Raw genomic sequence first — 11,301 nt, 5'->3', positions numbered from 1 at the left:
AGTTGCAGATTGAACTGACTTGCATCGAAACTAAGATATATTTAGCAATAGTAAGTAGGTCTAGTGGATGTTGCTGTACTGTGCTTACGATAGGAAAATGTCTAGACTGATTTACGCTCCAATTATTAGAAGTATGATTAAATAATATAAGCATAGCACTACTTTTCACAAAATGTAAACAATTTTTTTCCATATTTGGCTGGTTTGATAAGATTTTGTACTGTGCGATTTAGTGATTGTATTGGTAGAAACTTATATTATTATTATTATAATGTTAACTTTTTCATATATATCCACTTTTATTATAAAATTGTAACATTATTTATATGCAACTGCATCAATGCACAGCTTCGATTGTGCACTTGTTAACAACAGCATTTTATTGTGGATAAAGTACATAATGAAGAAATAGGGCATTTTTGTTTCACCATGATTACCCATGTTACTTGAGAATTATACTTATTTTGTATTAATAAATTCAAAATGTAATCAAGACTAGCTTTAGATTTGTGACTGTTCTATAATCTTTTTATATTCTAACCTTAGTATGTACTGTTTTTCTATTAAATTTTTATCTGTGCTAGATCCAGATTTGACAAATAAAGTACCAAAAAAAGATATATTGTTTTCTTTATTTCCCTAATTACATTAAATTATGTTAAAAATAGAATTGTAAATGCCATTATCACACAGCAAACTGCAACATAAGGTGATTTCCTTTCTCCAATTCTAGCACATTTCCAAAATGTTCCTAAAAGGCTGAAATAATAAAAAAAAACCTATTACAATATTACCACTAAATTTTAACTACATAAATCATATTCAATTCATAAATCAATGTTGTTAAAAATAATTATTAATCTTATAATTACCCGGTTTTATTTCTGTCCATCAAACTGGGGAAAAATGATCTCAAATAAGCACACGTACATATTAACAGCAGTATAACAGATAGTAAACTTTGGAAGTTAAAAATCGCACTCTGAAAAAACAAATTTGTTCAAATTCCATTAAATTAAATTTTCTTTCTTTCTTTCTTTCAAATTCCAACACTGCGCTTACTTATTCAATACTAATAGGAATTAATCGTATAATGTTTTATGATATCCAATTAAGCACGTAGGAATATTTTGAATTCGGCACAAATACTTACAAACTTACCATTTTGTATGTTTTTTTATAAACTTATCAATCTTCAATCATCTATACTACTTAAGCTGGGTTTTTAAATCTACAGTTGTATTTGAAAGTCAGTTTTTATGAAGTATATTCTCTATTTCTGAAAATATTTAAAAACTTTTATTAGTTCCACGATACACAAAATTCCAAAATATAAGCAACAGCTGACAGTGACAGCGATCTGCGATTCCCGATGGTTGCCTGTTGATGTTGAAAACGTCACTTAAATAAAATAAATAAATATAAATAAAAAGTTCATTTAATTGCCTTCACAACTTAAAACTATTACAAAGGAACTAAATATGTAAACGTGTAAACTATTGATGTTAAATATTTTATCAATGGTAAAATTGTCATTCAAGAACAAAACCTAATGTACACGTACATTAGGTTTTGTTTAAATATTTATTTAAAATACTTCTTTTTTATATTAAATTATGCCGTGTAAGAAATAAAGCGAAGCGTTTCATCTATTGCTGTTCAAAAACTTAAAAAAATTCAAGTCTATAAGAAGTCCCGTGTTATGACTTATGAGACAGATGATAGGTTGTATCCACAGAACAGTAAAGTAGATAGAAGTGTGATGTGGGCGTGGCCCACGTGTCACTTGTAAGGTAAGATCACCTAACTTGCTCTCAGTTGTGCGCAGAAAAATATTCGAGTCGGTTGTCAGCTGTCAAACCTTTTTTCCGTATTTATTCATTAATTAGGACGTGTTGTTCGGTATTAGAGTGCAAAAATGATAGCAGACGAAATAATATCAGCAATGGAGGCATTTCATACCATCGGTAAATCTTATTTTTATTTATTTTACATATAATATTTTATGTTATTTCTTCGCTTGTAATTTGTCAAAATTGTATACAAATATCTAGTCAAAATGAACCTTAATTCGTAAGACATTAGTACTATTATAGATTGAACAGCAAACAAGAATTTCTGGAATATTATTGCAATAAACAAACGAATGTCGCTTTAGTGATGCTTGTGGCGCATATCGACAGTATCGATACTTTAGAAAAGACAAACATTATAAATATTAAATTTTATTTTATTTTTCCTTAGCTTTCATTTGTCCAATTTATTTACAGATTTCCCAAAGAGGCTAAGTAATTTAAAAGAGAAATGGATAAATGCAACGTGACGAGTTAACTGAATGCCGAACAGCACTAAGCAGTCTAACAAAGGCCACCGATACAGCAAACCTACGGCAGTTCCAAGATTTAAAATAATGCATATTTTCTGTTTGTATTTTGTAAATATAGATTAATACTATTCTATTCCGTTTTTTATTTAATAATAATAATATAAAAAGACGTACTTAGTAGTAATAAACATACTCCAAAATGTGACACATTATACTATACTCGTATAATAGAAAGAAAAAAAAAATACACAAAAAATATTTATTTGTGAATTATCGATATCTCGATATCGATAACAAGGCTGACATCCCTCAGGGCATAGCATCAGATAAATATCAAGTTAATGTCATTAATGTTGAGTGACACAAATTTCAACCTTATCTCTATGTGTTGAGGTTCAAAGTTATATCTATTGAAAACTAACGCCCTCTGTTGTGGAGTAGCTGAATGTTTTTCGAATTTGGAATTTCTGTGCAATGAGAAACAAAACAGCTAATATACCTAGAGATGTTATACTAAAATAAACCGTAACATGGTGCGTTAGGGTACATATTGAAATGCTGAATTTATAACCTAAGTCAGTTTTTACTCAAATTAAGCAGTCCAATCAAAGGCATAGTTTACTTGTAGTGTACTGTATAACTATCGGTTTAAATGTGTGGGTTTGGCGACACTGGTTTTCATACTAATTATGACATTAAAGCACTTCTATTTGTTTTTATTGTTCTGTGGTTGTATCTATTTCATAAATTTGTATATCATGAACAAATAGGTAGGTGATCAGCACAGTGATCATTTTTCAGAGCCATGTTTGCTTAAAAATACAGTGACTGTTTATTATCCATTACTGTTCTGTGATCCATATCAATTTGTACGGACTTTTAATAAATAACTTATTAATTGTACTCTGTGGTTCGTGATATTTTTTCTTCGTCATTTGTCAAAATCAAATTTTGACGTTGGTCTGTAGAAAGTCAATAATGCAAAATTTTATCATTTTATGTCAAAACCACGTCAAAACTTGAAATCAAAATCTATTGAAAATGGGTTAATGGCTGTGAATTCATTCTATAAAATCATATTTACTTATAAGGATAAAGTTTATTGATCATTGATCCATATAAAATGGATGACGATAAATACGCTTTAGTTGAAAAAATCGTGAAAGACATACACAATGTACTTTCGAAAACAGCTGAGTTGTGAGTATTCGCCTATTTTGGCATCATTTCAATAAACTTAAAGAAAATCAAAAAGTTTGTAAATACGTTTTATATTTTGTTTTTACAGGTATGCTTTCGATATAGTCCCTGTTGACTCAAATTTCAGAAATAAGTCACCTGTATTATGTGTAGAGAATTGTCTGGGACTGGAGTCATGGTGTGTAAAACACGTATACATGTATTGCTATTCTGAAATAAGGGACAAATTTGGTATGAATTCTCAGCGAAAACACAAGAAAATTACCACACTGGATTCTGAACGCCTAGTAAAATTATTAAATGCTACATTACTTATCAATCCTGATGTAACAACTCTCTGGAATAAGAGAAGGGAAATTGTACAAATACTTTTACTAGATAAAGTGTCGGAATTGCAATTTTCCCAATTAGTATTATCAAGAAAACCTAAATGTAATGATGCCTTTGCATATAGAAGATGGCTCTTGGGTGCATTGTTACTGAGTATGTAATTCTCTATTTATTGTTGCAGTTCTTATGTTTTTTTTTATTTTGCTAAAATTTTCTTCCTTTCAGGTGATAATGTGCAGCCAAATTCATTAGAAAATTTAATAAATTCAGAGCTGAGAATATGTGACGAAACTTCAGACAAGAGCCCCAATAATTATCACAGTTGGAGTCATAGACTTTGGGTTGTTAACAACATGAAGAATGTTCTTAAACAATTTGATATGAACTCATTGTATATTAAAGAGTATATATTTTCTGAAAAATGTATTTCCAGCCATGTATCAGATTATAGCTGTTTCCATTACCGTCAATTTTGTATTAAAAATGTTTTTAGTTTGATCAACTCATCATGGAAATCATTTGAAAATTCAATAGATATTAATCTAAGAAAAGTCCTTGTACGATTAATAGCTAGTAATTTGCCTAAAGATGTAACAATTCAAGCGTCAGAAGACAATCTAGTTTCATATTCAGAAGAAAACTTAATAAATTTGGTTCTCTCTTGTAATGTAAAGAATTGTAATTGCACTGTAAATAATGTAGCGTTATGTAGAAAGTTAGAAGTAATATGTCATGAATTGGTTCTTAATAATGAGCTTATAAGATTTTATCAAAGTCATGAAACATTATGGTATCATAGACGATTTATATTGCATGAGTTAATTGCAATGATGTATGATCATTTTAGTTTATTTAGAAATAATGGCATTCTTGTGAAGAAAAATTGTAAACATTGCAGTTTAAATGATATGAGGCAAAAACAGGCAAAGATCTCTCGATATGATAGTAATTGTATATACAATAGTGTACTTTTTCAAGTTATTTTAAATCATGAAAATAAATTCATTGAAGAAAGACAGACTGATGGAGACAATTATGCTGGAAGACATGAAAAATATTTAAAATTTGTTGAAGGTCTCAATAATGTTATGTAAATTTGAAATTTTAATAATTAACATATTATGTATTCATTTTACTTATATATGAAATTAAGATGTTGAAGATTTGTGTAACATTTTATTATAAACATCATAGGTAGTATGTACATTGTACATCTGTGTTTAAATGCTATGTTACTTTTCAAATTCATGTTAGAAGATCTCTAAAAAGAACAATAGAGGCTATTTAAAATAAATTAATGGAATTATTATTTTACATCATTTATTTCGTTCAGTAAATATAATCGTTTTTAGAATACATATAAATTATTCACTATATGTAATAAAATATTTTGGAAGCTGCATGAAGCCATCAAGTGGTATAGGTATTCAATTTTCCACTCTTATATTTAGGCAATGCTAGAGACATCTAGTTTAAGAGAAAGTAGTGTTTTTACCAAAATATAAATTGTTTTGTATTTAGTGAGTACTTATATTGCTCATAAATAAACGTGGTCTCCTAGTTATAATGTATATTGCAAGTTTTTTAGATTTTTAATAAATCTGATCTTAATTTATTTTTACTTTAGTTACTGTTTTTATATGTATAATGTAATATAATAAAATGATTCCATTAAATAAGTTGATAAAGTCTTTTATTTATTTATTCCCGTAGTTTAGTTTTAATTCGTTTTTCTGGTTTAGGTACACAATTTAGTTCATAGTCACAATTTTTGTTTCTAAACATTATCTAAATAATATTATGCAAAAACTTTTGAGTGGGTGTTGTCAGGGTAATGGTGTTTAAATTTATGCTTAGGTTCTAAGGCTCTATTTAAGGCGGAAACTCGTCATAGCGTGGAGTTAGCTTTTCTATGTAATAAATTTTTCCTAACAACATTCGGCAACTTCTTTCTTTGGCAACAATAATTCATAACGCCGACCCCAAGTAAATAAAATTTTAGAAGCTAAAATTATTCAACTTTATTAGTTTTCAGTACAAGGTCATAAGCAAATTACTTTAAATTAAATTCTATTACATAGGTGCCAATAGAATGTTCAGATTCATATTTAATGCTGCCTTAAAGATGATAGTATTAATAGGGTACATATTAATTATTAATTAATTAATAAAACAGCAGCATTGATTGCGATACTTACCTACGTAGAGGACGTAGGTAAGTATCGCAATCAATCTCAATACATAATTAGTACTGTGATTAGTACGAATTGTCAATTTATTTAAACTGATTTTACATAGAATTTATATACAAGCGTTATTGCCCAACAGTAATTTATTTTAAATTAACTCCTTTGACTTCTCAAAATGGCTCTGAATCGATCCTATTTTTAGTTGAATCGCAAAGATATGTCCAATCGCTAAACGTGAAAAGGAACGCAGGCGTGAGTCATTAGAATGAAAAAAAAAAATCGAATTATTACGACCAGCAAGCGTTTCTAGCATTTCTAAATATGTAACGATTAATTGTACCATTATCAATTAAAGGCTCTGAAGATTAATGATCTCTTGGACACATTGGTTAATTAGCTTGTCTTGCACCAGATGATGTGGGATCAATGTCCTCTTCGGAAAAATATTTTGTGAAGATGAATTCATATTGTTTTTTATCGTAATAAGTAAATACAAAATATATTTAGAAAATAAATAGTTCATGTTACGTAGAGTATGATTATTCACACAGAATAGTAAACAGCTGTATAATTTTCGGACTAAATATGTTTTGCTTAGTGTTACGCTAGATGGCGTTGTGTGAATATCGGATTTTTAATTTCTTTTTATTTCATTTTTTATTTTATATACATTTCAAGCTTTGTTAGAATAAAACATACACAGGAAAGTTAAAACGCTATAAACAATAAAGTTTACTTGATTTTCAAATTGATTTTCAGAGATAATGTTTTGCTCACAAATCGTTAAGCTTTGTGTGCTTTAATGTAAAGTTGACCAATTCATTCAAAACCATATGGGTATTCAATTTTCCATTTGCTTTACGAAGTTCTAAAATAGCACGGCCGAATGCAAATACCTTCTGTTCTATTGTAAAACATTGTATTGATTGTAGTCGGCCAGATACATAATATGGTACCTACACAGACTAATAATAATATACTACGTATAACGTATACAAGTACCTACTAGTTTCGAAACATGCTATATCATTAATATCAAACGGAAACATTGTTTCCAGTTTCCACTCATCTCATATATGCTATCTTTGAACGAATGTCATAATATTCTATTCCCCTATGACTTTATGTTATGAAAAGTTAACGAACCAAAAAATTTACCTTTGTGAAAAACGTCTTTATTAGGTATACACACCGTCTGTGATACACACAAACGAAATATAGATAGGTATGTAAGAAAGATGTGCATGTAATGGTGCATGTATGTAAAATAATGCCTCTGCTTGTAATCTTCTTCTTCTTTCTTATATATACGGCGAAACCGATTTCGATAATTCTTTTTTTATTATATTCCTTGAAGTACGAGGATGGTTCTTATGTAGAGAAAACGTAAACATGTACCACGGGCGAAGCCGGGGCGGACCGCTAGTCTTATATATAAAAATGAATCGCAAAATGTGTTGGTAAGCGCATAACTCGAGAACGGCTGAACCGATTTCGATAATTCTTTTTTTATTATATTCCTTGAAGTACGAGGATGGTTTTTATGTAGAGAAAACTTAAATATGTACCACGGGCGAAGCCGGGGCGGTCCGCTAGTACTAAATATTTTTTTGTCAACTTGTATACCTAGTTACGTTATATCATATAAGAAACTACTCATGGCACAAGTACAAGTAATTTTTGTTTTGTTTGACATGTAGGTACTTAGTATTAAAAATATAGATACAAAAATGTAAAAAATAATTACTTATATATAAAACTAGCTTTCCGCTCGCGGCTTCGCCCGCGTTTTCAAAGAAAAACCCGCATAGTTCCCGTTCCCGTGGGATTTCCGTGATTGAAACCTATGTGTTAATCCAAGTTACCCTCTATATGTGTGCTAAATTTCATTGTAATCGGTTCAGTGGTATTTGCGTGAAAGAGTAACAAACACACACACATCCTCACTAACTTTCGTATTTATAATCTATACCTACTTCTATACTAATATTATAAAGAGAAAAGGTTTGTATGTATGTATGTATGTATGTATGGTTTTCACGCATAAACTACTGGACCGATTTTGATGAAATTTCGCACAGATAATCTTTAGACCCTGAGAAAGAATATAGGCTACCTTTTATTGCGAAATATGTACCGCGGGCGAAGCCGGGGCGGACCGCTAGAATTATATTATAAGTAGGATAATGTAAGTACCTATTTACTTTTATATATCCTATTTTGTTATGTCTACCTACATTAAACATCACATCCCTTTACATCAGAATGAGAACGTAATTGCTTTCGCAAAGCCTTCTATAAAAGGATTCTGCCAGGATTCAGGACATACGATTTAAAATTGCATACGCATTACATAGTCTTCAGTCTACTGGCCTTTATATGGGTCAGGAGGTTCGTATACGCGGTAGCGCCTCTGGTTCCGCTCCAACAAAACAGATCCAAGTAACAGATACGCTCTCCTAAATTGAACTTTAATGTGTACGTGCACGGTTGAAAGTGCTGTGTTAAAAGCGCCATATATCACGGTAAGAAATGTGTCGTTTGTGACGTCACAACCGTGTACCCCGCTTGCCGGTTCTCGATCGATATTGTATTCGGATTCGAGTATTTCCGTGGCAAATCGGAAGTAGGCAAGTGACGCTGACACCACGTGCGAATTACGTAACTAAAATTGCTACAACTCATTGACTAAGATTTTTTGTGTAACATCGAATATTGAATATCTGTAATAAGCCTAATCACTGAAGTATATTTAAATCTAATCAATCATTGAAGATGTTTTTTTTTTATCTTATTTCTATTAAGTAATGGAAGTGTGTGTTTGGATTTGTTAATGCATGATAATAAACACATGCCAATAACGAGAAAATTTTCCTCAAATAAAATAGTTGCAGGGTGCACCTACGTGCTAACAGAATGACGTCCATTGTTAGAACTCTGGAAATTCGCTATATTTCAAACAAATATCGTAATTTATATGTGTCTTACGTTCCTTATAAAATCTTTTCTCTTCTTAAGATTTTTGTTTGATAAATGCTGTTCTAAGTGCAGAGGTGCTAGTAATTGTGCTAATGTTACTCTCTAAACTTTGGATCAGATATATTTTAGTTTATTTTCGGGTATGCCGATATTGATCGACTGTATATACCTAATAACTTTTTGTTATCTATTTTAAGATCGGATTTTATGTAAATTTGTCTCTGGACTTGGACACTTAGGAAATTCTAATCTATAAATGAATCACTTTAATACGTCATCTCTTTGTAACATCAAAGTAATGTACACACACGTACACATCAAAGTAAAAGTACTCTATTGTATATTTGGTCCTGTTCAGCGCACGTCTGTTTGGATAGATCAAAAGTGTATTAATAGGACTAAAAGTGTGCTAAATTATTGCAAAATGTTCGGCTTTTTTCTGCGATTGATTTGTGAATATGTATCTACGCTGGGTATAATTTTCCTGTTAATAATTTGTATATATTAATAAGAATGATCTCTTAAAAGTTACAATACACATACAATCTTAAAAAATACGAGAAATATTCAAAATTTCTTTATTAATCGACAACACAAAAAAAACCAACAACTATTACAATTGAAACCTGTACCATACTGTGAGGCAGTTACTTAAATAGCAGAGAACATTAGAAAAAATAAAAATAAAGTAATTTAGGGCAAGTGAGTAAAGGCACCGCCGCAGGAAACTGCAAATACCCCAGCTACGTGCCCTCTTCCATCGACTACGTGCAATGAATTTTCCAATTATAACCCGGTAGGCATTTCGGTACACGCGTTTTATTCCTTATGAAATTTCCACTTCTTATTAGATGTTAATTTTTTAATTTTGTGTTATAAAGCTATTAAGGGATCTTGCTATTTTCATTTTGATTAAATATTTGTGTATCTATTTATAAAATAACTCCGTTAACTTTATTTTCATGTGCATTCGCGTAATTTTCTTACGAATACGATACGGGTTTTTTGCAAATGCTTTTAAATTCTGTTAAGTTAGTAAAATAATAAGGCGTACAAATGAATTTAAATTAATTATTGTGTGTATATGTATGTATGTTTATCTGTTGATTACAATTTTTTATCAACTAAAGTTAATTTATATGATGACATGATGATAACATCCTTAAGTATTGCTTTAATACATCTGCTATATGGTAAAGATTTATTGTCTATTTATGTATTTATACTGTTACTACCTAATTACTACTAAAGTATAGATGAAAACTCAAAAATTGATCAATTTAACGAAAAATTATAAGAGTTGTAGTATGCTCTATTTCTTGGAAATACTCGATTTATACTCCCTCGAACTTACAATATCTACCAAGTCTACGTATAAACAAATAAAAAAAGGAAATCCAAATCGTCGACGTATACATTATTTCTTTTTACATAAGCTGCTGCTATATATAGATGCAGACCCTTTGTCTCAAAAAAGATGAGAGCTCTATCGTTATTCATCCCACTTCGTTCGACCGTTGCATTTGAAATTTCTTTCTAGCGGCGGACGAGAGTATTCGGCAACATAAGAATTGTTGTTGTAATGTTATATCAATTCTTCTTAAATTATAAGCTACCACTAAAAACGAATAATGTTCAAGAAAAAAAGCTAAAAAGGAATAGAAAAATCTTGTTCTATTTCAAGATATTGAAATATTTTCTACCGCGTAGTCATTTATTACTTGTTACGTTCCGTTATTACGCAATATCATAAGTTAAGCTCGTAAAATTACAGCTTTTTTTAAATAAAGCTCGGCAAAGCTGGCACAAGTATATACAATGTTTTAAGTACATTCTGCATCACTTCTAGGACTAGGCCAGTGCAATGATTGCATCCAGTTTAACCGGGTTCGATCGATGTGAGGGTATTTACCTCGCCGGGCGAAAATAATCCGGGTACCGGTGATGTCAGAAGACATCCCGAGCGCGCATGCGCGCTAAACGTGAACGTAAAAATGTGTGGATGCGCTTTCGAAGCCTTATTACGACTCGAGCTAACACAACGAGCTTTCGTCGTTCACGGATTTGTGGCGCGCTCGCGAGTGCTGTACTGGTGGTGATTTCCGAGGGTTGTATGTGCGCGGCTGTGCGATGCGATGAGTGAGCATGTTGCGTTGTGCGAGGAGGCCGGCCGGCGGAGGCACGTCCTGCGGTTTGTAGGTTGATGGCTCGGCGGCGAGTAGCCGGGCGTCAGTCGGTCGCCGGGCCGCGGAGAGCCGGGCGCGCGTGTGCGAGATA

The 11,301-nt window shown here is 31.3% G+C and overlaps 2 protein-coding genes across 2 annotated transcripts; one reads left to right on the top strand and one right to left on the bottom strand.

Annotated features, from left to right (window-relative positions):
- Positions 1-613: 613 nt before the first annotated feature.
- Positions 614-1,368, bottom strand: ksh (transmembrane protein 167A-like protein ksh). The gene is made up of 3 exons (XM_090112918.1): positions 1,162-1,368; positions 873-982; positions 614-759 (listed from the first exon to the last, which is right to left on the bottom strand). The coding sequence occupies exons 1-3, from the start codon at positions 1,162-1,164 to the stop codon at positions 654-656; spliced, it is 219 nt and encodes a 72-aa protein (XP_089969044.1). The 5' UTR covers positions 1,165-1,368; the 3' UTR covers positions 614-653.
- A 1,930-nt stretch (positions 1,369-3,298) lies between these two features.
- On the top strand, positions 3,299-5,544 carry temp (protein prenyltransferase alpha subunit repeat-containing protein tempura). The gene is made up of 3 exons (XM_090113278.1): positions 3,299-3,526; positions 3,615-4,009; positions 4,082-5,544. The coding sequence occupies exons 1-3, from the start codon at positions 3,450-3,452 to the stop codon at positions 4,948-4,950; spliced, it is 1,341 nt and encodes a 446-aa protein (XP_089969404.1). The 5' UTR covers positions 3,299-3,449; the 3' UTR covers positions 4,951-5,544.
- Positions 5,545-11,301: the final 5,757 nt, after the last annotated feature.

This window comes from Colias eurytheme, chromosome 19, assembly GCF_061535395.1.
Source record: "Colias eurytheme isolate Ceu_HAF_F1 chromosome 19, ilColEury1 Martin Lab GWU primary, whole genome shotgun sequence".
NCBI classification, from domain to species: Eukaryota; Metazoa; Arthropoda; class Insecta; order Lepidoptera; family Pieridae; genus Colias; species Colias eurytheme.
Note: the sequence above shows the minus strand (reverse complement) of the source record. Positions and strands in the feature narration are given on the sequence as shown.

Bases quoted from the DNA above. Each gene is read 5' to 3' on its own strand.
- temp (XM_090113278.1), top strand. From the start codon at position 3,450: ATGGATGACGATAAATACGCTTTAGTTGAAAAAATCGTGAAAGACATA. The intron at 3,527-3,614 runs GTGAGTATTCGC...TTGTTTTTACAG, and splicing joins CTTTCGAAAACAGCTGAGTT to GTATGCTTTCGATATAGTCC. The intron at 4,010-4,081 runs GTATGTAATTCT...TCTTCCTTTCAG, and splicing joins CTTGGGTGCATTGTTACTGA to GTGATAATGTGCAGCCAAAT.
- ksh (XM_090112918.1), bottom strand. The intron at 760-872 runs GTAATTATAAGA...TTATTATTTCAG, and splicing joins ATGGACAGAAATAAAACCGG to CCTTTTAGGAACATTTTGGA.